We start from the raw sequence: 21,960 nt of genomic DNA, 5'->3' as shown, positions 1-21,960 counted from the left end.
CCTTTCCATGTTGAAATCAATATACGAAATCATTCTCTCAGTTTTTGATAAAATAAGATGCAACATAAAGGAACAAGATGCCAGCTTAGATATACAAACCCAGATCTTGACTACAACCAAAGAACTAACAATGCCGAAAATAACAGGAGAAGTGGAACAACCAAACACTAAGACGGAGGACTTAATTGACCAACAATTCCAGCCAATGAAAAATTCAGTAAAGGGAGTGACAACACTGAAAATGGAAAAGACTTTCAATATAAATCAGAAGAAATTTGAGGAGAAGGAAGAAGAACAGATTAAATGGAAGATAAACTTATCAGGACAATCATGGGAAATTGGAGTAATAGGGAGGTGGTCTAATGAATACAAATGGTCTAGTTCTTCCAAAAAACCCTGCAACTAAATGGTCTTTCTTATTTCAAATGATATATATATATAATAATAGAGGGAGAATTATTTGATGATTTAAATGCACTGACATGGCAGGCTAGTTGGCAAAGGAAAAAAGCCAGAGTAAGGCTGAAGAAAATTAGGGCTTTGATTTATTAGAGGGGATTTTATATTACTAATTAGAGGGTTGAATATGGTGGAAAATGGATAATTTTTAGAAAATAAAGTATCATTGTAATTGAATAGGTAAGACGTAATAGACTTTGGTATAAAAAGAGAAAAAGGGAGAAGTTGAGATAAGGGGAATTTTGGTCACCTAATTTAAAATATTTGGAAATCAGTTGAAAATAAGAATTCTGTTTGCTTAATATGAGATAAAAGATATTACCAGAAAAAGAGAGGGAGTATTTCAACTTTTAAAAATTAGACCCAAACGAAAAAGTTTATGAATATTACTGATTTATTGGTTAACCCAGACACTACATATAATGGTTTTGATTTATTGAAGGGGATACTGTATTATTAATTAGATGGTTTAATATGGTGGAAAATAGATAACTTTTAGAAAACAGAACAAGACTATACTCAAATAGATCAGATGTATATTTAGAATATTAGATTTTGTTATGAAAAGGGAAAAAAAGAAGTTGAGATAAGGGAAACTTTGGTTACCTAAAGCTTGGAAATTGTAAATATCAATTGTTAATTTGAATATTGATAGGAAATTAAAGCTTGGGGAAAAGGCTATATAAGGAAAAAGCTATAATGTATATAAGGATTGAATGTAAACACAATTAAGATATGTATAACCTAAAAAGTATTGATACATGTAATAATGATGTTTTTACTTAGTTGATAATAATAAGAACCATATTAGCCTAATATGATATATAGATATTAAGGGAAAAAGAAAGGAAAAATCTGATGTTGTAACTTGAGATTTGTACTAAAGATTTATGTATGTTATTGAACTATTGATTAACCCAGCCACCACGTTGCTCTTTAAATACTTAATTGTAAAATTAGAAAACTAATAAAATATTATATATAAAAAAGAAAAGATGAAGGAAATCTTAATTCTAATGGAAATTTATTCCCTTTATTCTGCAAAAAATGAGATATTACCAAAATGTCTACTGGGAAAAATGCACTGGAAGTTTAATTTGCCTGCTTTACTCATGTTGTTCTTTTTCCAGATCTGATTCTAATTTCATTTAGCGTGATTTCAAACCCTAATTTTGAATCCTGGTTGCCATCAACTCTAATTAGAGTGATATATAATTAGTTTAAACATAGCACCGTTACACAGGACAAAGGAAGAACAGAAGCAGTATTTGGGAATATTATCAGGGTTATTGTGTTTTTAACTTTATTGGAAGATGTTGTGAGAGCTATTATTAGAAACTGGCATTTAAAAAGATTATAAAAACAACAAAGAGGAATGGAAAACTAGGAGAGATTTCATAATCTTCCCCCCCCCTCCAATTGCCTCTTGATTTGCAAACCACGGCTTGTAGACAGCCAGAATACTACCTAAATGGGAGTATTTGCTGACAAAGGAAGAGGCTCCAATTATGCAAATGTCAGTAGATAAAGAAGGTTTTAGTTGTTGAGGCTGTCATTAGGGAACTTAAAGAGAAATTTAGTATAGATCTCTCACACAGTGGATTCACTAAAATGCAGTCTGCCATTGCAGACAGCAACACTAAACTGAATCCCACAAGGTCTATCTTTTTTAGATAAGTCTCCAAAAAAAACCCAAATATATAAACAAAAACAACAACTTTGTGTATGATTAAAATACTTCCCTTACCATTTGTATTTCCCAATGCAAGCTTCTCTTATGTCATTCTTTCTTATGCAAATTTCTCCAGCGAGAAAGTTTAAAACATAAAATGAAGTGGTGGCTGCACTTGCTTTACATGACTATAGTTCTCCCCTGTGGGAGAGGTTTGGAGTAGATCAAACTAACTAGCCAGGAAGGACACCTTTAAGCACTTCTCCCTCCTATGCTGTCTAGTTTGGAAAACAAGATCTTTATAAGCAACTAACAGAATAACAGAACTGGAAGGAAGCTTGGAGGTCTTTGAGTCCAGGGGTCCCCAACCCCCCGGTCTATGGACTAGTACTGGGCTGCAGCATGTCAGCAACCGGGCCACACAAACAAACAAAGCCCCATCCGCGAGATGCAGGCAGCACACAAAACCACGCACCCTCCGGTCCGCGGAAAAACCTCTCTCCACGGAACCGGTCGCTGGTGCCCCAAAGGTGGGGGACTTCTGTTCTAGTCCAACCCCTGCTCAGGCAGGAAATGCTATACCATTTCAGACAAATGGTTGTCTTTTCTTCTTTTCTTAACTAACTAGCTAACTAATTAACTACCTAACTTTCATCAACCATTAGAAAATACAATTAAAGTATACACAGTAAGTACTAAAAAGAGAATTTAATTATTTGAGAGGAGCCCAATTTATGCAGGAAAAGCATAAAACCATTTCTTGTATAAACTTTTTACAATCCCTCCTTAGAAATATGTTACCTAGTTTAATGAAAATGGGCTTGAGCAATATGTCTTTTTGAATGCCTTCAAAACTTGGAAGTGTTTCTTCTAAGTCACAGCACATAAACCACGTATTTTCTTCCAGCCATGGAATCTGAGGTTTGGCAGGCCGTTCCTGTTACAAAGATGATAGATATGTCAAGTAAAATGGGCAAATGTTTTATAGAGAATATATTCAGCCTACACACTAGATAAAATATGAATAAAGTTGAAGAAAATCCAAAGAATGACACAATTACTGTATTGCCTAGTTTTCTGATCAAACCTTAATATCAGATATCTGATCAGCTGCTTTATGATAACAGAATGGGTGACTTATGACTGCTCCTTGCGCTTAAGACTGTCACATCAATATTGAGGCATTTGGCAACCAGCATGTATTTATGACAGTTGCAGCATTCCAGGATCACATGATTGCCATTTGCAACCTCCACAGCCAGCTTCTGACAAAGTCAATGGGGGAAGCCAGATTCACTTAATGACGGCATGATTCACTTAACAACCATAATGAGTCGCTGAATGATTGTGGCAAAAAAGGTAATAAAATTAGGTTCAACCACTTAACAATTGCCTTGCTTAGCAGCAGATATTCTGGTTGAGGACTCTCCATGCTTTTTTTTTTTAGAGTATTTCTATTTTTCCTGTTCCTTTTCTGTTTCTTCCCATTTATGGACTCTAAAACACCAAAAAGAACAGCACCTTTCTGGGCATTTCAAAATTAAGTTGATTTGAAGGCTAATACCTACAGCAAAGGAAAGTCTCAGCGTAGCGCTGCTGGAGCCTTTCCTTGTTTACTGATATTATACTTGGCTGTATCTTGAATGGTTGTATCTCTGTTCACTGTTTTTTTACAGCTGTAAGGGTGTTTGGTAGACAGACAGGTAGGGAATTTATTTTGGTTGTTGACTAATAAAGGTATATTCAATTAAACAAACACCACAAAACTATCTCCTAAGAACAAGAAGTATTGGCAACCATTTTTGTTAAGGTTGTTTTGTTTTTCTTGAATTTCTTAAATTCTCAGTGAGAAGTTGGAATGCTAACCTCTTGTTTACAATGACTAAAAATAGAAATTTGAAATCTCACTGATCATTACAATCATTCCCCCCCAATACCTTATCCAAACCAGCAGCTCCACGCAGGAAAAAATTCCATTCAAGGTCTGTAAGTTCTTCTTTCTGCCGCATGATTTCAATGCACAGCATGAAGCTGTAGATGAGTTTGTGCTGTTCAAAAAGGCCTCGGGAAACATTAGTGTAAGTTGCATAGAGAGTCTGACTTAGTAGGATAGCTAATCGCAATTCCAGAACATCATTTTTTTCAGAAGTTTCAATTGTCGTATTAAATAGCTACAAAGAAAAAGGAAAAGAAAATGAGCATTAAAGAGGATAGGGAAAGTGAGATCCTGAAATAAAAGCAGAATATTAATTTAGATTTTTAAAGACTTTTGTTATCTGGCCTTTATTATTTTTATAAATAAATTGAAGTGGTGAACGTACCTAATGCTCCTTTTCCCTCTTATTTTCTCCACAGTAACAATATTGTTGCTGAGTTGGGCTGAGATACAGTGGCCCAAAGCAGCGGACCAACTAATTTTATTTAAATTTACGTACTGCCTGACTCCAAATGCTAGTATATAGAATAACAGAATGACAGAGTTGAAAGGGACCTTGGAGGTCTTCTAGTCCAACCCCTGCTCAAGAGACCTTATACCATTTCAGATAAATGGTTGTCCAATCTCTTCTTAAAACCTCCAGTGATGGAACATCCACAATTTCTGAAAGCAAGCTTTCCGCCAAATAATTGTTCTAACTGTCAGGAAAGTTCTCCCTATTTCTAGGTTGGTTCTCTCCTTGATTAGTTTCTACCCATTGCTTTTTTTTGCCTTCAGGTGCTTTGGAGAATAGATGGACCCCCTCTTCTTTGTGGCAACCCCTAATTAGTATTGTATGCCATACAGTTCTTCCGACAATTTATCTTATAGAAAGACCAGGATCTAACAAATGAGACAATCAACTTTATCTGTAGCTACCTCAATCAGCAATAAACAAGTCATATTGCAAATCATATTAGCAATTAGTTTCAAAGTCAATGACATGGAGGGAATTGTCTATGTTGTGTCTGTTTTTAATGAGAAAAAAATAGCTAATGGAAACATGCAATTGAAAGAAAAGTTACCAACCTGTTTGAAATATTTTAAAGAAAACTGATACATTGGATCAATATCAGAAAGACTTGCAATTACAAAATACATAACTGATCCTCGAGTAGCAACAGGGCGATATTTTTCACGAGCAGCATTTATTTTTTCTTCTGTAGTTTCTGCCTCTACAAGCCTTATTTTAATGGCACCAGATGTAACCTAAAAGCACAAATTTAAATTTTATTTGATTTATATCAGGGGTGTCAAATTGTCGGCCCGCAGGCTGGATGCATCATGGCGAAACCGTGCCCACCCCATTGCCGGCAATGGAAAAAAAGTCGTGATGCGTCGCAACACGTCACGTGACGTTGCGAGTTTGACACCCCTGACTTATATTCTCTCCCCCCGCCCCAATTTCTCAGAGCAACATACATAAAATGGCTTCCTCCAATTTTCCACCACAAAGTCCCTAAATAATAGTTTGAGAGTAACAGACCCAAAGTCACCCATGGCTGAGGGTAACCGTAAACCTGAGTCTTCTTGCACCCAATATTGCTTCTAATCATTATAAAACTCTCATTTTACACATGGAACATTGTTTTCACAAAATCCTGCTGTACCATTTGAAAAGACATAGATAATAACAATAAGAATATTTATTTTTTGTACATCACTTTTAAGTGTTCAATGGGCTGAAGCCATACTCAGTTACAGTATGTAAATTTTCTCATATTGTAAAGGATTATTAGGATATAATTGGAGATTGTTTTTATGGTGGATTAATTGCTCTAAATTGGCTTGATGTATGAAGGAGATTATTTTTATTAGGACCATGAACTGAAGTAGTTGCTGATGTTTCTAAATGTTGTAAATCTAATGATGTCCCTGTAATGTAAGGCTTAGTAAACTGATTTGTGATTTTGGTATAAACAAGAGGTTTTTACGTGTTATCTTTTTTCATATTTCGTTGTCTGCAGCAAATTCAGGAATAAAACCTATTTCTTAATGAAAAATGAAAGTATTTCCACTTTGTAATATGCACAATGTCAAATAAGTTACTCCTATTGTTCAAATGTAACCGTCTAGAATATAATCACTGAAAATTACAAGCTTAATATATTTTCTTGATTATAAACATGATTAAATTTGATGATACATATGTATAGATGATAAGCAGACAGACAGATACAAAATGCCTCCTGCCTTTGATTCTTGAAGTGTATTGATGAGTTCTTCATTGTCCAGAATATTCCCTTCTGATGTAAAAAGCATTTTTAGAATTTTATCTTCAATTGCTTTCAGTTGATTCTTATCAGCATTAATTCTTATAATGAGCTGTGTTCTTTGTTCCTCTAGTTCAGGTCTCTCTAATCGCACGACATCACTGAAATGACAGTTAAAATGTAGAATTTGTGAACATGAGCAATGTTGTTATAAGTTAAAGTTTTAACTATTATTCAGTACAAAAAGATGTTTATTTCTGATCCTTTGGAGAAAAGGATTACAGCCACAATAATGCCAAAATGAGTATCATGACAGTATAATACAAGCTCCACCATTCTGTAACAGCATCTCAATTCTGCATGCAAATCTGTAATGGATAGAAATTGCATTGCTGTGTTGTGATGCATGTTTTATTACTTGCCTCTTTCCCCGACACCCAGGGAAAGCTAGAGGAGACGTTTTATAGAAAACAAACAATTAACATTCACAAAAGAGAAAATCAGCAGGCTTGAGAGAAGCCCACACCCCAAAAAAACCCCAGCTTAATGTGAAATGATCTTGGGCATATAATTCTGATTGCCTACAGGGCAAAAATAAAGTGAGAAGGGTAATGCAGTGAAGAAGTTGGAAAAGGAAGCCATTTTCAGTTGTCTTTTAAAAATATATTTCTAAAAATACTCAAGAAGTGAGACACATTTTTAGAAATCAATGAAGAAATGAAAAATTCTAATGTAATTTGGAAATAACGCTATCATGATTATAGGTAGTCCTCAACTTACGACCATGGTTGAGTGCAAAATTTACGTTGCTAAGTGAGATATTTGTTAAGTGAGTTTCCCCCCCATTTTATGACTTTTTTGCCACAGTTGTTAAGTGAATCACTGCAGTTGTTAAATTAGTAATCCGGTTGTTAAGTGCATCTAGCCTCCCCATTGACTTTGCTTCTCAGAAGGTTAAAAAAGGGGATCACATGACCTCCCTGGGTCACTGCAACCATCATAAATATGAACCAGTTGCCAACCATCTGAATGTAAATCACGTGACCCTGAAGATGCTGCAATGGTCATAAGTGTGAAAAATGGTTGTAAGTCACTTTTTCCAGTGCCATTTTAACTTCGAACGGTCACTAAATGAACTGTTGTAAATTAACGACTACCTGTACTCAATTCTGTCATAAGGGGGAAAAAAGCATTTGATCATGATCATGGCTCAGTGGGTTAGGACGCTGAGCTTGTCGATCAGAAGGTCGGCAGTTTGGCAGGTCAAATCCCGAGGGCCGCGTAGCAGAGTGAGCGCCTGTTATTCGTCCCAGCTTCTGCCAACCTAGCAGTTCGAAAGCATGTAAAAATGCAAGTAGAAAAATAGGGACCACTATGGTGGGAAGGTAACAGTGTTCCGTGCGCCTTTGGCGTCTAGTCATGCCGGCTACATGACCACGGAGACGTCCTCGGACAAGCGCTGGCTCTTCGGCTTTGAAACGGAGATGAGCACCGACCCCTAGAGTTGGAAACGACTAGCACGCATGTGCGGGGGAACCTTTACCTTTACCTATTCTTAGCCTTGTAGTAATACATGATCTAGATCGGGTCATAATGTTGTAAGAATACATTTAGGTTCCTACATTTTACCTTCCAATTTATATTAAAGCTATTTTTAGATGTATATACAGAAGACATTTTAAATATTATTAGAAAATAGGCTTAGGAATAAATACACACACACACACACACACACACACACACACACACACACACACACTTATTTTTAAATATTTATTATTTATGAAATCCCTAGCCACAGAGATAAAATTGAAAGATTGGAAATATTTCAATATGAAAAGCAAGGCTGCTGTTTCAGCAATAACCACCCTCATTTTGCCAGACAAATATTGTTTCCATTGCATTGGTAGCATTTGGCAAATAATAAAATAGAGTGGCACATTTTGTCAGAATTTTTAATTTTGTTTAAATAATGTTTAGTAATTTGTTTATTCTAGTCACAAACCCATACATTGACATGCTATACAACAATTTGTCTGCCATTGAAAATAATGAAGATTACAATCTTTCTGCACTTTTCCTCCAGCTGGTTTGAGGATTCCTGATGTATTAAAGCTGGGAATTTTGAGAGTTGCAGTTTCCCAACAATCTATTTGTGCATATGAGTTGTTTTATTATTAAACCACTCAAATTTCTCTGAAAATATCTTCAATCATATCAATTATCCTTTTGAAATATGCTACTAAGAGTATTTATTTTTCTTCTGTTCCATCATGCCTGATTCTCAGAGACTGCCTGAACAAGGCCCTGCAGGTTTTTTGGTAAGATTTTTTTCAGAAGTGATTTGACATGGCCTTTTTCCTAAAATTGAGAGAAAGTGACTAGCCCAAAGTCACCCAGCTAGCTTTGTGTCTATGGTGGAACTGGAACTCACAGTCTCTGGGCATCTAGCTTGATATCTTAACCACTACACCAAACTGGCTTTCCACGGACAAGATATCAAACCTTTAAATGTATTATATATAATGCCTTGTTTTTTGAATCATGGTGCCCCCCTCCTCCCATTCAAGGAAGCAATCTAGGCTGTCTCTTAGCTATAACTTGGATACAAAAGAAATTGATTAAGGAAACGTTGACATGAATAATCTCACTTATCTAAAACAATGAATTCTTTCTTTCTGCTTTTCAGAATGGGCTCATTACTTTTATACATATTTTAAAGTCTTTACTGAATATTTCACAAGACAAAAGTTACTCCAAATCATTGGGGAGAATTATTAGGGTTCATTGGAAGTACTTCATGAAATATTTTAGTAAATGTATTTTAAATTGTAATCATTGTTAAACTCTTGGTAATTTCTAATTTGCTATGCTAGAAATTTACAGAATAATAGAATGTCAGAACATGATACTATAACATAGACTATTGGTCATAAAGGTCTCTAAATTTCTTACAGGTTATAATAAGAAAGGATTTTTTAGAAATATTTCAATCTATACTTTCCAAATATAAATTAGACCTACTCACATAAAGGTAAAATTGATTCTAATCATTGTAAACAATCTCACAGAGGAGTTGACATTAGAATCATAAACCCAGTAGGCATATGTACGAAATTGTAGCTTCATGAACACAATGAACTGGATTAACCAAAGTTCTCCAAAGCAGGAAATTTTATTTAACTCTTCAATGAACATCTGATTGCTTTCTCCCAGCCATGTAGAAGTCTCACAGTGAAAGCTTCTCAACAAATTTACAATGATTTCTTTTTTTACAATAAACAGTTATGCAGCAATGATTTGGAACTCTAATTTTCCAGGTACAATAAAACTAAAAATACATAAAAATGTTTAGTGTTTTATATAACTCCTTTCAAGAGCTTCTTAATGTTGATGTCATCTCTATAAATGAGCATGGCTGCAGCCATTTTCCTTCTCATTCTAAGTTGCCACATAGAACAGAGGGAGGAGGGTTGCCCTCTCTGTTTCAAAGCCAAAGAGCCAGTGCCAGTGCTTTGTTAGTTAAAATAATCTTTTGTCCCGTGGGAACCAAGGTCATCGGCTGCTCCCAAGACTAGGGACTGGGCGTTGCATAAAAAGCTGCTCTCAAAACTAGGGACTGGGCATTGTATAAAAAGCCCGCCAAATAATCATATTGGGGAACGTAGTTGCTTGCATAGCTTTTATAGATTGGACATTTCACTTTGTATTAGAAAATTGTTACTTGTGTATCCAGACTTGGTTTCACTCTTGATGTGCTGATACTTTATAACTAATAAACATGTTCTTTGAGGAATTTGCAAGTCTTGGAGTTCTGCTTTATTCGTATCTGTCTGTCAGAACCATGACAGTTGATGCAGATATCAGCAAGTGCTTTCTTACTTATCTTCCTACTATCGATTTTCCCAATTATTTAAAAAATCATGTTTGCTATGCATTAAAACTTTGGTACTAAAAATTGGGTGGTGGAGGAATATTTCTTAGTTTCTTGTCTGGCATCTAAATGTCAAGGAAGGAGAAAAATGTTTACTCAACAGAAAACATTTGTTGCCATCTATTTTGTTCTCCCACAAGTGGGAAGCCCCATATAGGTTTCTTTAGTTTTTACAAAAGGATAGCATGCCAGTTGAGTTGATAATGGCTGGCTGATAATGATAGTTGCTTTAAGCTGGTCTTTTTCCTAGTTGTACTTATAGTGATACGATGAAGGCGTGACCTGTTTCGATCTATGCAAATGGAAGTTTCATACCTTTCTGCTCCTCTCCACAATACAAAGCACCAGAGATAATAAAATATAATAAAATAAAAACGGGCAGAGCTAGTATTCTCCAGAAACAACCATCTGAATGGAAGCTGGAAAGAACACTGAAATTCACAGAGATGCAGTAATCAGCATCTCTATGCTGGATCCTTGAGCATAGAGGAGATTTTAATTAATTAATCAGAACTCATTGGATAGATTGATACTACCATACTTTAGAACATTAGTAGGTTCTTTTGTAATGCTTATCAGCACACAACCACATTTCAGTGAAACACATTCTTCTGTTATGCATAAATATCAGGTTTCCACTACTTTGTTTTATCTAATTAATGAATATGATACTTTTTTTCACACCTCACAACAATGATAGAAGAAACTAATAATGCTTCATGAAGGTGAGATGAGGCTACAGGGAAGTTGTGCAGAATTTACACACACGGTAAAATGAGGACCCAGATTGTTGGGGGCAATTAAGCTGACTTTGTAATAATGCCGCTGGGGTGTGTGTGAAAGCCCTAATAAGCAGGCATATACATAGAATGAAGGCTACTGCTAAGCTTGTAAGCCGCCCTGAGTCTTCGGAGAAGGGCGGGATATAAATAGAATTAAAATAAAATAAAAAAATCAAATAAAAAAATATACTATAGACATATTCAATAAATTACACTAAGAAATAGAAGCAGTACCTTAGCAGCTGATCTTCCAGACCAGATCGGGTAACAGTGAAATTTATTATAGTTACTTTGATGCACACCTATAAGAAAAAGAAAAAAAGAAAAGCATCTCCACGTTAAAAAGAATGTTATATTCAGATTTTTTTTAAAAAAATGATAAAAAGTTATGTATGACCCTTCAAAAGATGATAGGAAATTCACATTGCAGTCTGGCAGATGTTTACTCAACCATAAATCTCAATTAAGGTCCTTTAATGAAATAAAAGTTATATATTTTATAAATATTTTGCACTCTGAAACTGTTTGCAAATGCTTTAAGATATCCCTGGATTCTGCAATGGGTAAGAACTGCTCATGTTCCTTAGCTTGTTGCCAAATCAACCAAGCTAATGTGCTTTGATAGGACTTGATACTCCCGAGTACGGATGACATTCTTTATCAGTTTAAGTTGTTGTTACACTGCTCATTACTTCTGAAAAGTTATACAGCAACTGTGGCCTTGAATTGATTTTTCACAGTTGGACTATAAAACATTTAATACCCCACCAAAATCATTCTATGGTGACATGGAAATACCACTAAAAATTAATAGTCCAATGCTTTCTTCTTCCTTGTCTTCTAATTTGTAATATTTCTCATACTGTAATGTCATTATGTTGTACCTTTCCCTGCCCTGTTTCAAATCATGGGTGAAGATTTAAAATGTGCACTACAATATTGTAGAAAAGCATTGTAATACATTACAAGGAAAGAGGCAGAATTTAACACAAAGTGCTTTTTTCCCCTTAGCCTTCCAATGTCACCTGTAGTATACAATTTAACTTCCTCTGTATTGCAAAATTTACTGTATTTGGCTGATACATGGAAAATTCTAGTGTAGGCTATATTTATCTAGATGCTGAGTCATTCACTAGCTGGTTCACAGCTTGAGCTAACCTAAGGCTTCTTTTGACAAGGTTTTGTTGAAAACGCCATTGTGGCTGGTTCTGTGTAATTCCTTAAGCTCTCTTCTATTATTTGTTTAACCCAAAAGGCTAGGATCACATAACACATTATACACAAACCACATTAAGTCTTCGTGTAATGGTATCTGAGAAGACCTGGAGAGATGGGGGTGAAAAAATAGTGTCTATGGACAGTGATGAGATTCAAATATGTGAACAACCGGTTCTCTGTGTGGATGCCACTTCCAGAAGTCCATTCTGGGCCTGGGCAATAAAAAAAAATTCGTTACTGGTTCTGCCGAACTGGTGCAAACTGGCTGAATCCCATCACTGTCTATGGAACAGTCAAATAAGAGAGAGCATAGCCTACACCTGCATTTTGGGCAGAGCAAGAGGCTCCAAAGGGACTCTAAATTCTCAGGCTGTAAAAGAGACGGTGGTAGACTTGTACTATCAGATTTAATGTTAATGTATCTTTACAATAAAGTAGAATTAACTTATCTAATCATGTGTCCTGTCTGTTACCTGGGAAGGCTGACACTAAGTTCACATATGATTAAAAATGAGCAGAGTGTTACTAGATATTATTATTATTATTATTATTATTATTATTATTATTATTATTATTATTATTATTATTATTATAAATTTTATACCGCCCTTCTCCCAAAGGACTCAGGGCGGTGTACAGGGCAATAAATATCAAAATATAAATACAAAAGTTAAAAAAGAAGTTAAAAAGGATTAAATAATTATGCCCAATATAATACAATAATAAAACTGTGTTAAAACTAAATCCAACCCCAAACCCATCAGACCAGGCCAGATTGTTCAAATAAATAAGTTTTTAAATCACGCCGGAAGGAGCGAAGGTCGGGGGCCATCCGGAGCTCAACCGGTAAGCGGTTCCATAGGTCTGGCGCGCCCACAGAGAACGCCCTCCCCCTGGGGGCCACCAATCGACATTCTCTGATCGGAGGCACCCTGAGGAGGCCCTCTCTGTGGGAGCGCACTGGACGGAGGGAGGTTGATGCCGGCAGCAGGTGCTGCCATAGGTAATCCGGACCCATGCCATGTAGGGCTTTATAGGTCATTACCAGCACCTTGAATCTCACCCGGAGGGCAACTGGCAGCCAATATAACTGGTACCAAAAAAAGACATAGATCCAAATCAGGATTTCTAGATCATTGTATTGCTTGTGTAAGAAGAAGAGGTACAAGATTTTCAGAATTGATTTTATTATAAAAACAGGAATTGTTTCATAATGGACTCATCACTTTTCTACAATAAACAAACTTACTGTACCTGAGAGGTTTGTCCTTTAATATATAGTATCCCTTATCTCTCTTTTTCTCTCTCAGACACCTCACCTTTGTAGGAGCTTCTGTTTGAAAGATACCACTGGTTTTATTGTTTTCTGGTATAATTGATATAGCAGTTTCTGGGCTCCATGACCATATTTCATATTACATTCTATTTCAAATGTTCATAAGCGAAAGAATGTAAACAATGCACCAATTGTAGCCCGTTTTTCTCCATAGAAAAAAATTGAAAAGCATTAGAACACAAGCTGATTAACATTCATAGTTCCCATTTCTTATAGTAAATTATGCATACAAAAAAGACCAAAAAAGCAAAATCACAGAGCCCAGAAAGTGCTATTAGCACACTGTCTACCAACTGTACAAAAACGTTCCTGGTATAACTTTTACAGAGGTTGTTAATTTAGATTTTAAAAAGCCTAAGATGGTTTTGCAAACAAAATATACAAATTACTTTAATTGAGTAGAAAAAAATGCCTCTTTTTAAATTCTTAAGAGTCTAATTTTATGTTGTCTACTCAGAATTACGCTCAATTGAATAGCTCTGCGGAAAATTGCAGCTCAGCTACATCTCATTAATATTATACCTCAGGTAAATAGTGGGGATTTGGCATTTTTGTTGTCATGTAGAACTTAAAGTTTTTATCATAATCTATGTCTGAATCTCCAAGGCGAATTAATAGTCTTCCACCAGAAACAAAAGTCTGCTTCAAAAGAATAGGTTCCAGGGCTGGGTCAAGCGTTTCTTTAATCTATTGAAAAGAAGAAGAAAAGCATACATTTTACCAAGTAAGGTTTTGAAAAATCATTAAAAAATTCAGTTAGGACATGCATGCATTAGGCCGGGGTGTCAAACTCGCCACGTCACATGTTGCGACGCATCACGACTTTTTTTCCATTGCCGGCAATGGGGGTGGGCGTGGTTTTGCCATGACGCATCCGGCCCACGGGCCGGCAGTTTGACACCCCTTTCATTAGGCTGTTTAGAAGAGATCAGGAACAAGAGGTCAGATTTCACAGACATAACCCACTGTAGTTGAGCCACAGCATCTTCATATATTGATACATATATAATAGTATTTCAAAATCTGGGACCCTGTATGTTGTTAGGCATATGATTAAGCCTACCTGGTTAGGTTGGATATATATAAGCCATGATGTATGATATCACTTTAAATGTGATGATTGGCCAAGGGTGTGTTTGCCTCCCAACGGCCATAAGAGGGAGCTAGGGACGTAGTTTCTCTCTCTCTGCTCTAGCTGTTTTTTCACTGTTAGTTACTCTGTTACTGCTATTGTTGGTTTGCTACTGTGTTAAACCTGAACAACTGTGTTTTGACCTTTGGACCAGTAAGAAGACTTTGTATTTGGAATACTTCTTGGACTGTTACTATTGTTTATCTGTTCTTTACACTTGTATGACCTGGACTGTTTATTTTTGACTGTGCTTTGTATTACACCACAAAGTAAAGTATTCTGTTTTTCACACCTCAGTGTATCTGTGTGGTTACTGTGTGAACTTTGCTGCTCTCAGTACCATTTTTGTCTGTGCAACTTCTTGTTAGCTCAAGGAGATCTCTGCACAATTCCTGACATATGTAACAGCTAATTATATAATTTATCTCTCTCTCTCAGTTTGGACTTTATCAAGACAAAAAGATCGGCACAATTGTCCCTACTTACAGGCTTCCAAGTTTCCAAACCTTACTTGTGTGTCAGACCTATTAACTGCTACTTCATATAAAGGGCTTTGAGGCATTCATGTAAGAAGTCCATTGTCCACCTTTACCATTACTTATTACCATTATATTCAATAAATATGGATAATACTGATAACTTTCTAGGATGCAAAGCTTTGGGATATCTCCTACCCAAAATGGAAAAAGTATTTTCAGGTATTCACAATGATAAAAAGCACAACTAGGATGGTTTTCTCCCGCCCTTCCTTTTTATGCTTTTCAACCCAGCAGACTGTTATAAAGAAATGATATAAAAGAGCTCAGATCTATATCTTTCAGCAGGATAACTCTCTAACACCGAATATAATGGAAACTGATTTCAGGTATTGGGGAATAAGCTGGCCAGATAAAAATTGTGTTTTAAAATAACTGGATCTGGTTTGGAGCTGTGGACAAAAGAATTTTAAAACTTCTACAGTATGGTACACTTCTTTTGGAAGAGGCAATTGGGCAATGAGTTGGAATGTTGTTACAGGTAGTCTTTGACTTATTACCATAATTGGGACCGAAATTTCTGTTGTAAGTCATTGTAGTCATAAATTGAGTCATCCATTTTTACTGTAATTCTAATTCGGATCACAAGGTCTTAACTATAAATTGATGGTATGTATAGAGGTAAAGGTAAAGGTTCCCCGGCACATGCGTGCTAGTCGTTTCCAACTCTAGGGGCCGGTGCTCATCTCCGTTTCAAAGCCGAAGAGCCAGCGCTTGTCCGAGGACGTCTCCGTGGTCATGTGGTCGGCATGACTAGATGCCAAAGGCGCACGGAACGCTGTTACCTTCCCACCGTAGTGGTCCCTATTTTTCTACTTGCATTTTTACGTGCTTTCGAACTCCTAGGTTGGCAGAATCTGGGACGAGTAACAGGCGCTCACTCTGTTACGCGACACCTGGGATTCGACCCGCCAAATTGCCGACCATCTGATCGACAAGCTCAGCGCCCTAACCCACTGAGCCCCCTGTGGGTTTAAAAGGATTTTACTAGGAACTTTTTGAAGCTACTAACTATGATCCAATGTCCTATATTCACATGGAATTCTCATAAATGGAAAATAACTGACATGAGGGTCCAAGACTGATACACAACCCTTAGGATGGTTGGTGGCTTGAGACACACCCTCCACCTTTTGTAACGTTTTAAATTTTTAAACTTTTAAAGTTGTTTTCATTCTGTTAAACTCATTTAACATGTTTTGTTTTTTTAACTCTACCTTTTTTGTAGACTGCCCTATGTTTTGTTTGTAAACTGCCCATATGCAGTTGGGTGAGATGGGTGGGGCAGAAATTTGATAAACAACATTTGACAAATAAAATAAATGAACAAATAAATAAACATAGATTCTCCCAGAAGTAAAAAACAGTCATTTTTCTTATGGACCTTTTAGCAAGCAATTGTAGCCTGCAGAATAAATAAATAAAAGAAATAATAAGATTATCCTATGTAAATGCAAAAAGATGCAAACCTCTTCTAGAAGCACAGGTAAACCCAGACGAATAGCATTCTCCAGGGTACGCAGGAAGCCAGTGTCCGTGAGCTTAATTATTTTTAAACCACATTTTGTTTCTTTGTTTCTTATCCAACGGTTTGCCTGTATATTAGAAAAAATATGATTAAATGTGAAGTTAAATGGGAAATCTTAATTGAACACTAAAAAGGACTGCTTGTTTTATTTGTTTTTTAAAACAGCCAGACCCTAAAAATTAATTTCCTTCTTATTTCTATGATTGCTTTATCAGCATAGAGTGAAATCGAAGTCTACTGCTTGCCTTGTTTTCTCAGGGCAATAATTAGAGGCAGGATGAGAATTTGAACCAATATTTCTCAGTTATGCTCATGCTTTTGCAAGTAAAATTAAAGTAAAATACAACAGTATTTCCTCCACTGCCTGGTACATGAGATCCTCCACCTATGGCAAGGAATTCACATGAGAAAGAGGATTGTTACAAGGAGCAGAGGGATGCTTCAAATCTGATGCATATAGCAGTGCTGGTATTAACAGTGTAGAATATTTCTTTTAAGAAGGTTTGAGAGAAAGAACACTGTCAGCATTGAGGATATGTCAGGGACTATTTACTACCAACAATCCTCAATTTATGGGGAATATCTAAGGAAGATACTATTGGCCTCGTGGATCTGCAAAGTTTAGGAGGTGCCATCTTCTTACATGGCAGTTATAAGAATGAGAATTTGATAGGGAACTTTTCATGACAGCAGCTAAGGTATTATTTTGAACTTCTGGGCTGTACTTTTTTAAAACTTCTTTCTCTTCGTATAAAGGGAAAAGAAAACAGGCTACAGTGGCAATATGATAGGTACCTGATAGAGAATTACTTCAGCAATCCTGGCCTCCCGCCACAGAGTAATGAATAAACAATCACATAATTAGATTTTAATTTTGATCTATTCTTTAATCAATTTTTGCCTAAGTTCCCTATTCTACCCAACCAGTGAAAGAAAAAAAAATGATACAATGGCTATTGGTAAGAGGATGTCTAGTTAATTTGAAATGACTATGGCCTTTCTTTCACATAGCTACCTTGTCCTACAAGTACACCTATCTTATCGCAGAGTAACTCCATTTTATTTTATGTTATATGGCCACCCATTTCAAATACACGAGTCTACGTGGTTAAACAGTTACAGCTGTTTGTGGCTATTATTGTTATAGTCCGGCATTACAGAAGACTGCCAGATTCTATTGTATGTGTGTAATTGGACCCAGAAAAAGAAGTGAATAGTTCTAGGGCCAATTAAAAGGTTGAAGGAATTCTGGGTGTTCAAAACATCAACATTTCTAGAAAGAGGGTAGCAGCCATTGGCTAGTTCTCCTATAATAATAGAGAAAAAAGGAGGTGCTTGTTTGCTCAAAGACACCAGATCACGGTGATAGATTGGTGAAATTGTAGCTGAGAATTAGAGGGAAGTTCAGTTTGACAAAGTCAATAGTTGTGTGTTCAGAAAAGCAGTGGCAAATCCCTAAATTCTTCGGTGCCTTTCTTCTTCTTTTCAAACTAGCAGAGCAAGGCGAGAAGAGAAGGAACAGGAGGAACATACTATCTAGAGCCTAGACGTCCAGCTGAATCTCTAAAGGACCGTAAACCAACAATAAGGTAAAGGTAAAGGTAAAGGTAAAGGTTCCCCCGCACATGCGTGCTAGTCGTTTCCGACTCTAGGGGCCGGTGCTCATCTCCGTTTCATAGCCGAAGAGCCAGCGCTTGTCCGAGGACGTCTCCGTGGTCATGTGGCCGGCATGACTAGACGCCAAAGGCGCACGGAACGCTGTTACCTTCCCACCGGAGTGGTCCCTATTTTTCTACTTGCATTTTTACGTGCTTTCGAACTGCTAGGTTGGCAGAGGCTGGGATGAGTAACAGGCGCTCACTCTGTTACACGGCACTCGGGATTCGACCCGCCAAACTGCCGACCTTCTGATCGACAAGCTCAGCGTCCTAACCCACTGAGCCACCAAAAATACTGAATAATAATTGCACCACAATGTGTCTTTTATATATAAAAACAAACTATATAATATTTCTTGAATATGCCAGTTATGAATAAATGATTAAAATAAACACTTACCTGATCCTGAGGATCAATCATGAGTGGCCAGCGTCGCCCACGGGTAACTAGAATGCCATTTTCAGTAGAAATATAATCGCGAGGTAATCCATCAGTATTCCATTGTCGAATTTCATAGGGGTCTCCCAAAATATTTACAAGACTGAACTCAGAACTAATAGGAATGTCTAGATCTTGGCATTGTTTGATCCAGCATTCAATTAACTAATTTGAAAGGGGAAATACAAATGAGGAAAAGCTATTTCGGTTACTATAAGAAATAAAAAGTTTGCATGAGAGTTAATAAGGCAGATGTCCAATATGAAGATATATATATAAAACTGGCTGATCTGAAATTATATAGTAATGTTTTGGGATATAAATAATCTTATTAACCAAAAGATCTTTCTCTTAATGAGATTGTCAAAATGAATGGGACCAGAAATCCGATTTTTCAGCAAATGCTTCTGACTTTGATGCTGGAAAATTACATAGAAATGTAGCTGAATTGGCAACGATACATCAGTTCAAGGAAAGGTAAAAAGAACTGAATGGTCATCTACATTAAATAACCTAATAATAAAAAATATCCCAGGTCCTTGGGAAGAATTCTATAAATATCTGCTTGACTGTGCAACCAACCATGAAAATCTAATTATGGAAACATTTTTGCTTTTGTAGGTGTCTGTTAATGAAACTAATCAAATAATTATGGGTTTTTTTTGCTTTTTAGACAATTTTTACTTTATAAACAATTTACAATTTCCACTAAAATACAGGTAGTCCTCGACTTACAACAGTTCATTTAGTGGCCGTTGAAAGTGACTTATGACCATTTTTCACAGTTGCAACCTTTCCAGCATTCCCCGTGATCACGTGATCAAAATTCAGATGCTTGGCAACTGGTTCACACTTATGACTGTTGCTGTGTCCCAAGGTCATGTGATCACCTTTTGCAACCTTTTGGCATGCAAAGTCAATGGGGAAGCCAGATTCACTTAAAAGGCAGGTTACTAACTTATCAACTGCAGTGATTGACTTAAAGACTGTGGCAAGAAAGGTCATAAAATGGGGCAAAACTCACAATAAATGTCTCACTTAACAACAGAAATTTGGGGCCCAATTGTGGTCATAAGTCGAGGACCAGCTGTAAATAAAAACGTAAACTATTTTACTTTCCTATAAAATATCTCCATCTGTATATAACAGTAAAGCTTTTTAGCACACGCCAAAACTAGGAAGAGATACACATACTCACAGGGAGTAGTTTCTGAGGAACTTCAGTACTATCAATTATCAGGGTGCAGGGCAGGGTAAGGAATCTCCTTCTCCCTCTGTTTTAAACATTTGACCTGCGCAGCATGCATTAATGCTAGCTTCCCAAATCACTATCTTCATTCTAGGTTACCGTTTGCACTTACACCTTTTTCCTTCTGTTTGATCTTGAGTATTATTTTTAAAGAGCAGCATCAAAAAATATCCACAGCCACTCTTGACTACTGAGAGCAAACAGGGAAAAATCAGGATTTGGCTGTGAGGAATCTTTTGACGGTTCTCCATGTGTGGAAAAATTATTTCCACTTGTTTAGATTTACAGCTGCTTCCATGACCTGCAACAGCTTTTATGAAGCATATTGGCTTTATAATAAGATGGACATAAAAGTCAGATCAGTAAAAGATGCGCTCTAGAGAAAGCAAATATTTTAATTAACTCACCAGTTGCCTATAATGTGCAGTAAAAGCCCCGTAGTAAGCTACACAAGCAGCAGCTATGAATACATTTCCAGTGATATTTGAAATCTCCGCCTCAAAGTTCAAAATGCTTTCTTCCCATCGAACCTGTTCATCCCCTAATGCAGCCGTAAGTTTTCCAGCGCGGTTAAGGCGAGCCTGAGTCAGTGCCATGGTCTTTGCTAAACAAGGATAATTCTATTAGTTCACGGTTATAATTTATTTAAACAGGGCAATTCATTTGGTTAACTATTTTTTGTCTTTTTAATGAATAATAAATTACATCGCTGGAATTAGCAATGTGAAAGATTTCATTGTGGAGTAATTCTTAAAAAACAGACGGTGATCATTTGATTTTGTGATGATAATGTACACTTTGATAATATACACTTTCTTACCAGACGGCCTTCCTAACATAACATGATACATTGCTCACATATGGATGTTTTGCTATTACATTTTGTGTATACAAAATGTATCCACAGTAAAAATAAGCTTTTGAAAAATGACATGCACGCAGGATTTTTAAGATGTTAATAAGCTACACTGGTGAACTTTTACAGGTAGTCCTCTACAGGTAGTCTTTAATTTACAACAGTTTGTTAAGTGACCGTTCAAAGTTACAACAGCACTGACAAAGTGATTTATGACCATTTTTCACACTTACGACAATTGCAGCATCCCCAATGGTCACATTATCAAAATTCAGACGCTTGGCAGCTGACTCACATTTATGACGATTGCAGTGTCCCAGAATCATGTGATCATCTTTTGCAACCTTCTGACAAACAACGTCAATGGGGAAGCCATATTCACTTAACAATCATGTCACTAACTTAACAACTGCAGTGATTCACTTAACAACTTTTGCAATGTGGCGAAACTCACTTGACAACTATCTTGCTTAGCAACAGAAATTTTGGGCTCAATTGTGGTCGTAAGTCAAGGACTACCTGTATTAGTACAGACTTCACGAGAGCGTGAAACTTTGTTCCATGCAGTAAGAGGGTAATTAAGAAACACCACTCTAAAATATTTTTCATATTTTTTAAAATACGGTAGGTACTTACCAAGGGTTTCTTTTTCATTCACACTTCTTTCATATTGGTCTTGTAATTCCTGTATTTGTTCCTCTACCTGTCTCAGTTTTTTTTGCTTATCACGAAGGGTAGCTAAAGTGGCATCAAGTTCTGCCTAATCATAATACAAATTAATTCAAATTATTATTCTGCCATATATTCTGAATGTCTTATTTTATTCATTTGCACAGTTGCTTTACAGCAAAATGGAATATGAAGAAACTACAAATAATTATACATTATAATTACTTATATAACATTATAAATTATATAACATTTCATACATATTGATGTTCACTTTGAGGAATCTCAAGATTTCCTCATAATG

General features: G+C 36.3%; 1 protein-coding gene across 1 annotated transcript in view; it reads right to left on the bottom strand.

Annotated features, from left to right (window-relative positions):
* The window catches only part of DNAH6 (dynein axonemal heavy chain 6), a gene marked incomplete at its 5' end in the record, with an annotated part of 188,976 nt that overhangs the window by 56,297 nt on the left and 110,719 nt on the right, over positions 1-21,960 (bottom strand). The window contains 10 exons of the mRNA XM_083353480.1: positions 2,933-3,068; positions 4,069-4,302; positions 5,136-5,315; positions 6,300-6,480; positions 11,270-11,337; positions 14,112-14,276; positions 16,727-16,852; positions 18,844-19,047; positions 20,539-20,735; positions 21,624-21,747. Coding sequence (XP_083209606.1) covers positions 2,933-3,068; positions 4,069-4,302; positions 5,136-5,315; positions 6,300-6,480; positions 11,270-11,337; positions 14,112-14,276; positions 16,727-16,852; positions 18,844-19,047; positions 20,539-20,735; positions 21,624-21,747 — 1,615 coding nt within the window. The remainder of the gene's footprint in view (positions 1-2,932; positions 3,069-4,068; positions 4,303-5,135; positions 5,316-6,299; positions 6,481-11,269; positions 11,338-14,111; positions 14,277-16,726; positions 16,853-18,843; positions 19,048-20,538; positions 20,736-21,623; positions 21,748-21,960) is intronic.

Source organism: Vipera ursinii (assembly GCF_947247035.1).
Source record: "Vipera ursinii genome assembly, chromosome: 2".
Classification (NCBI taxonomy): Eukaryota; Metazoa; Chordata; class Lepidosauria; order Squamata; family Viperidae; genus Vipera; species Vipera ursinii.
This window is presented reverse-complemented; position numbering and strand designations above follow the sequence as displayed.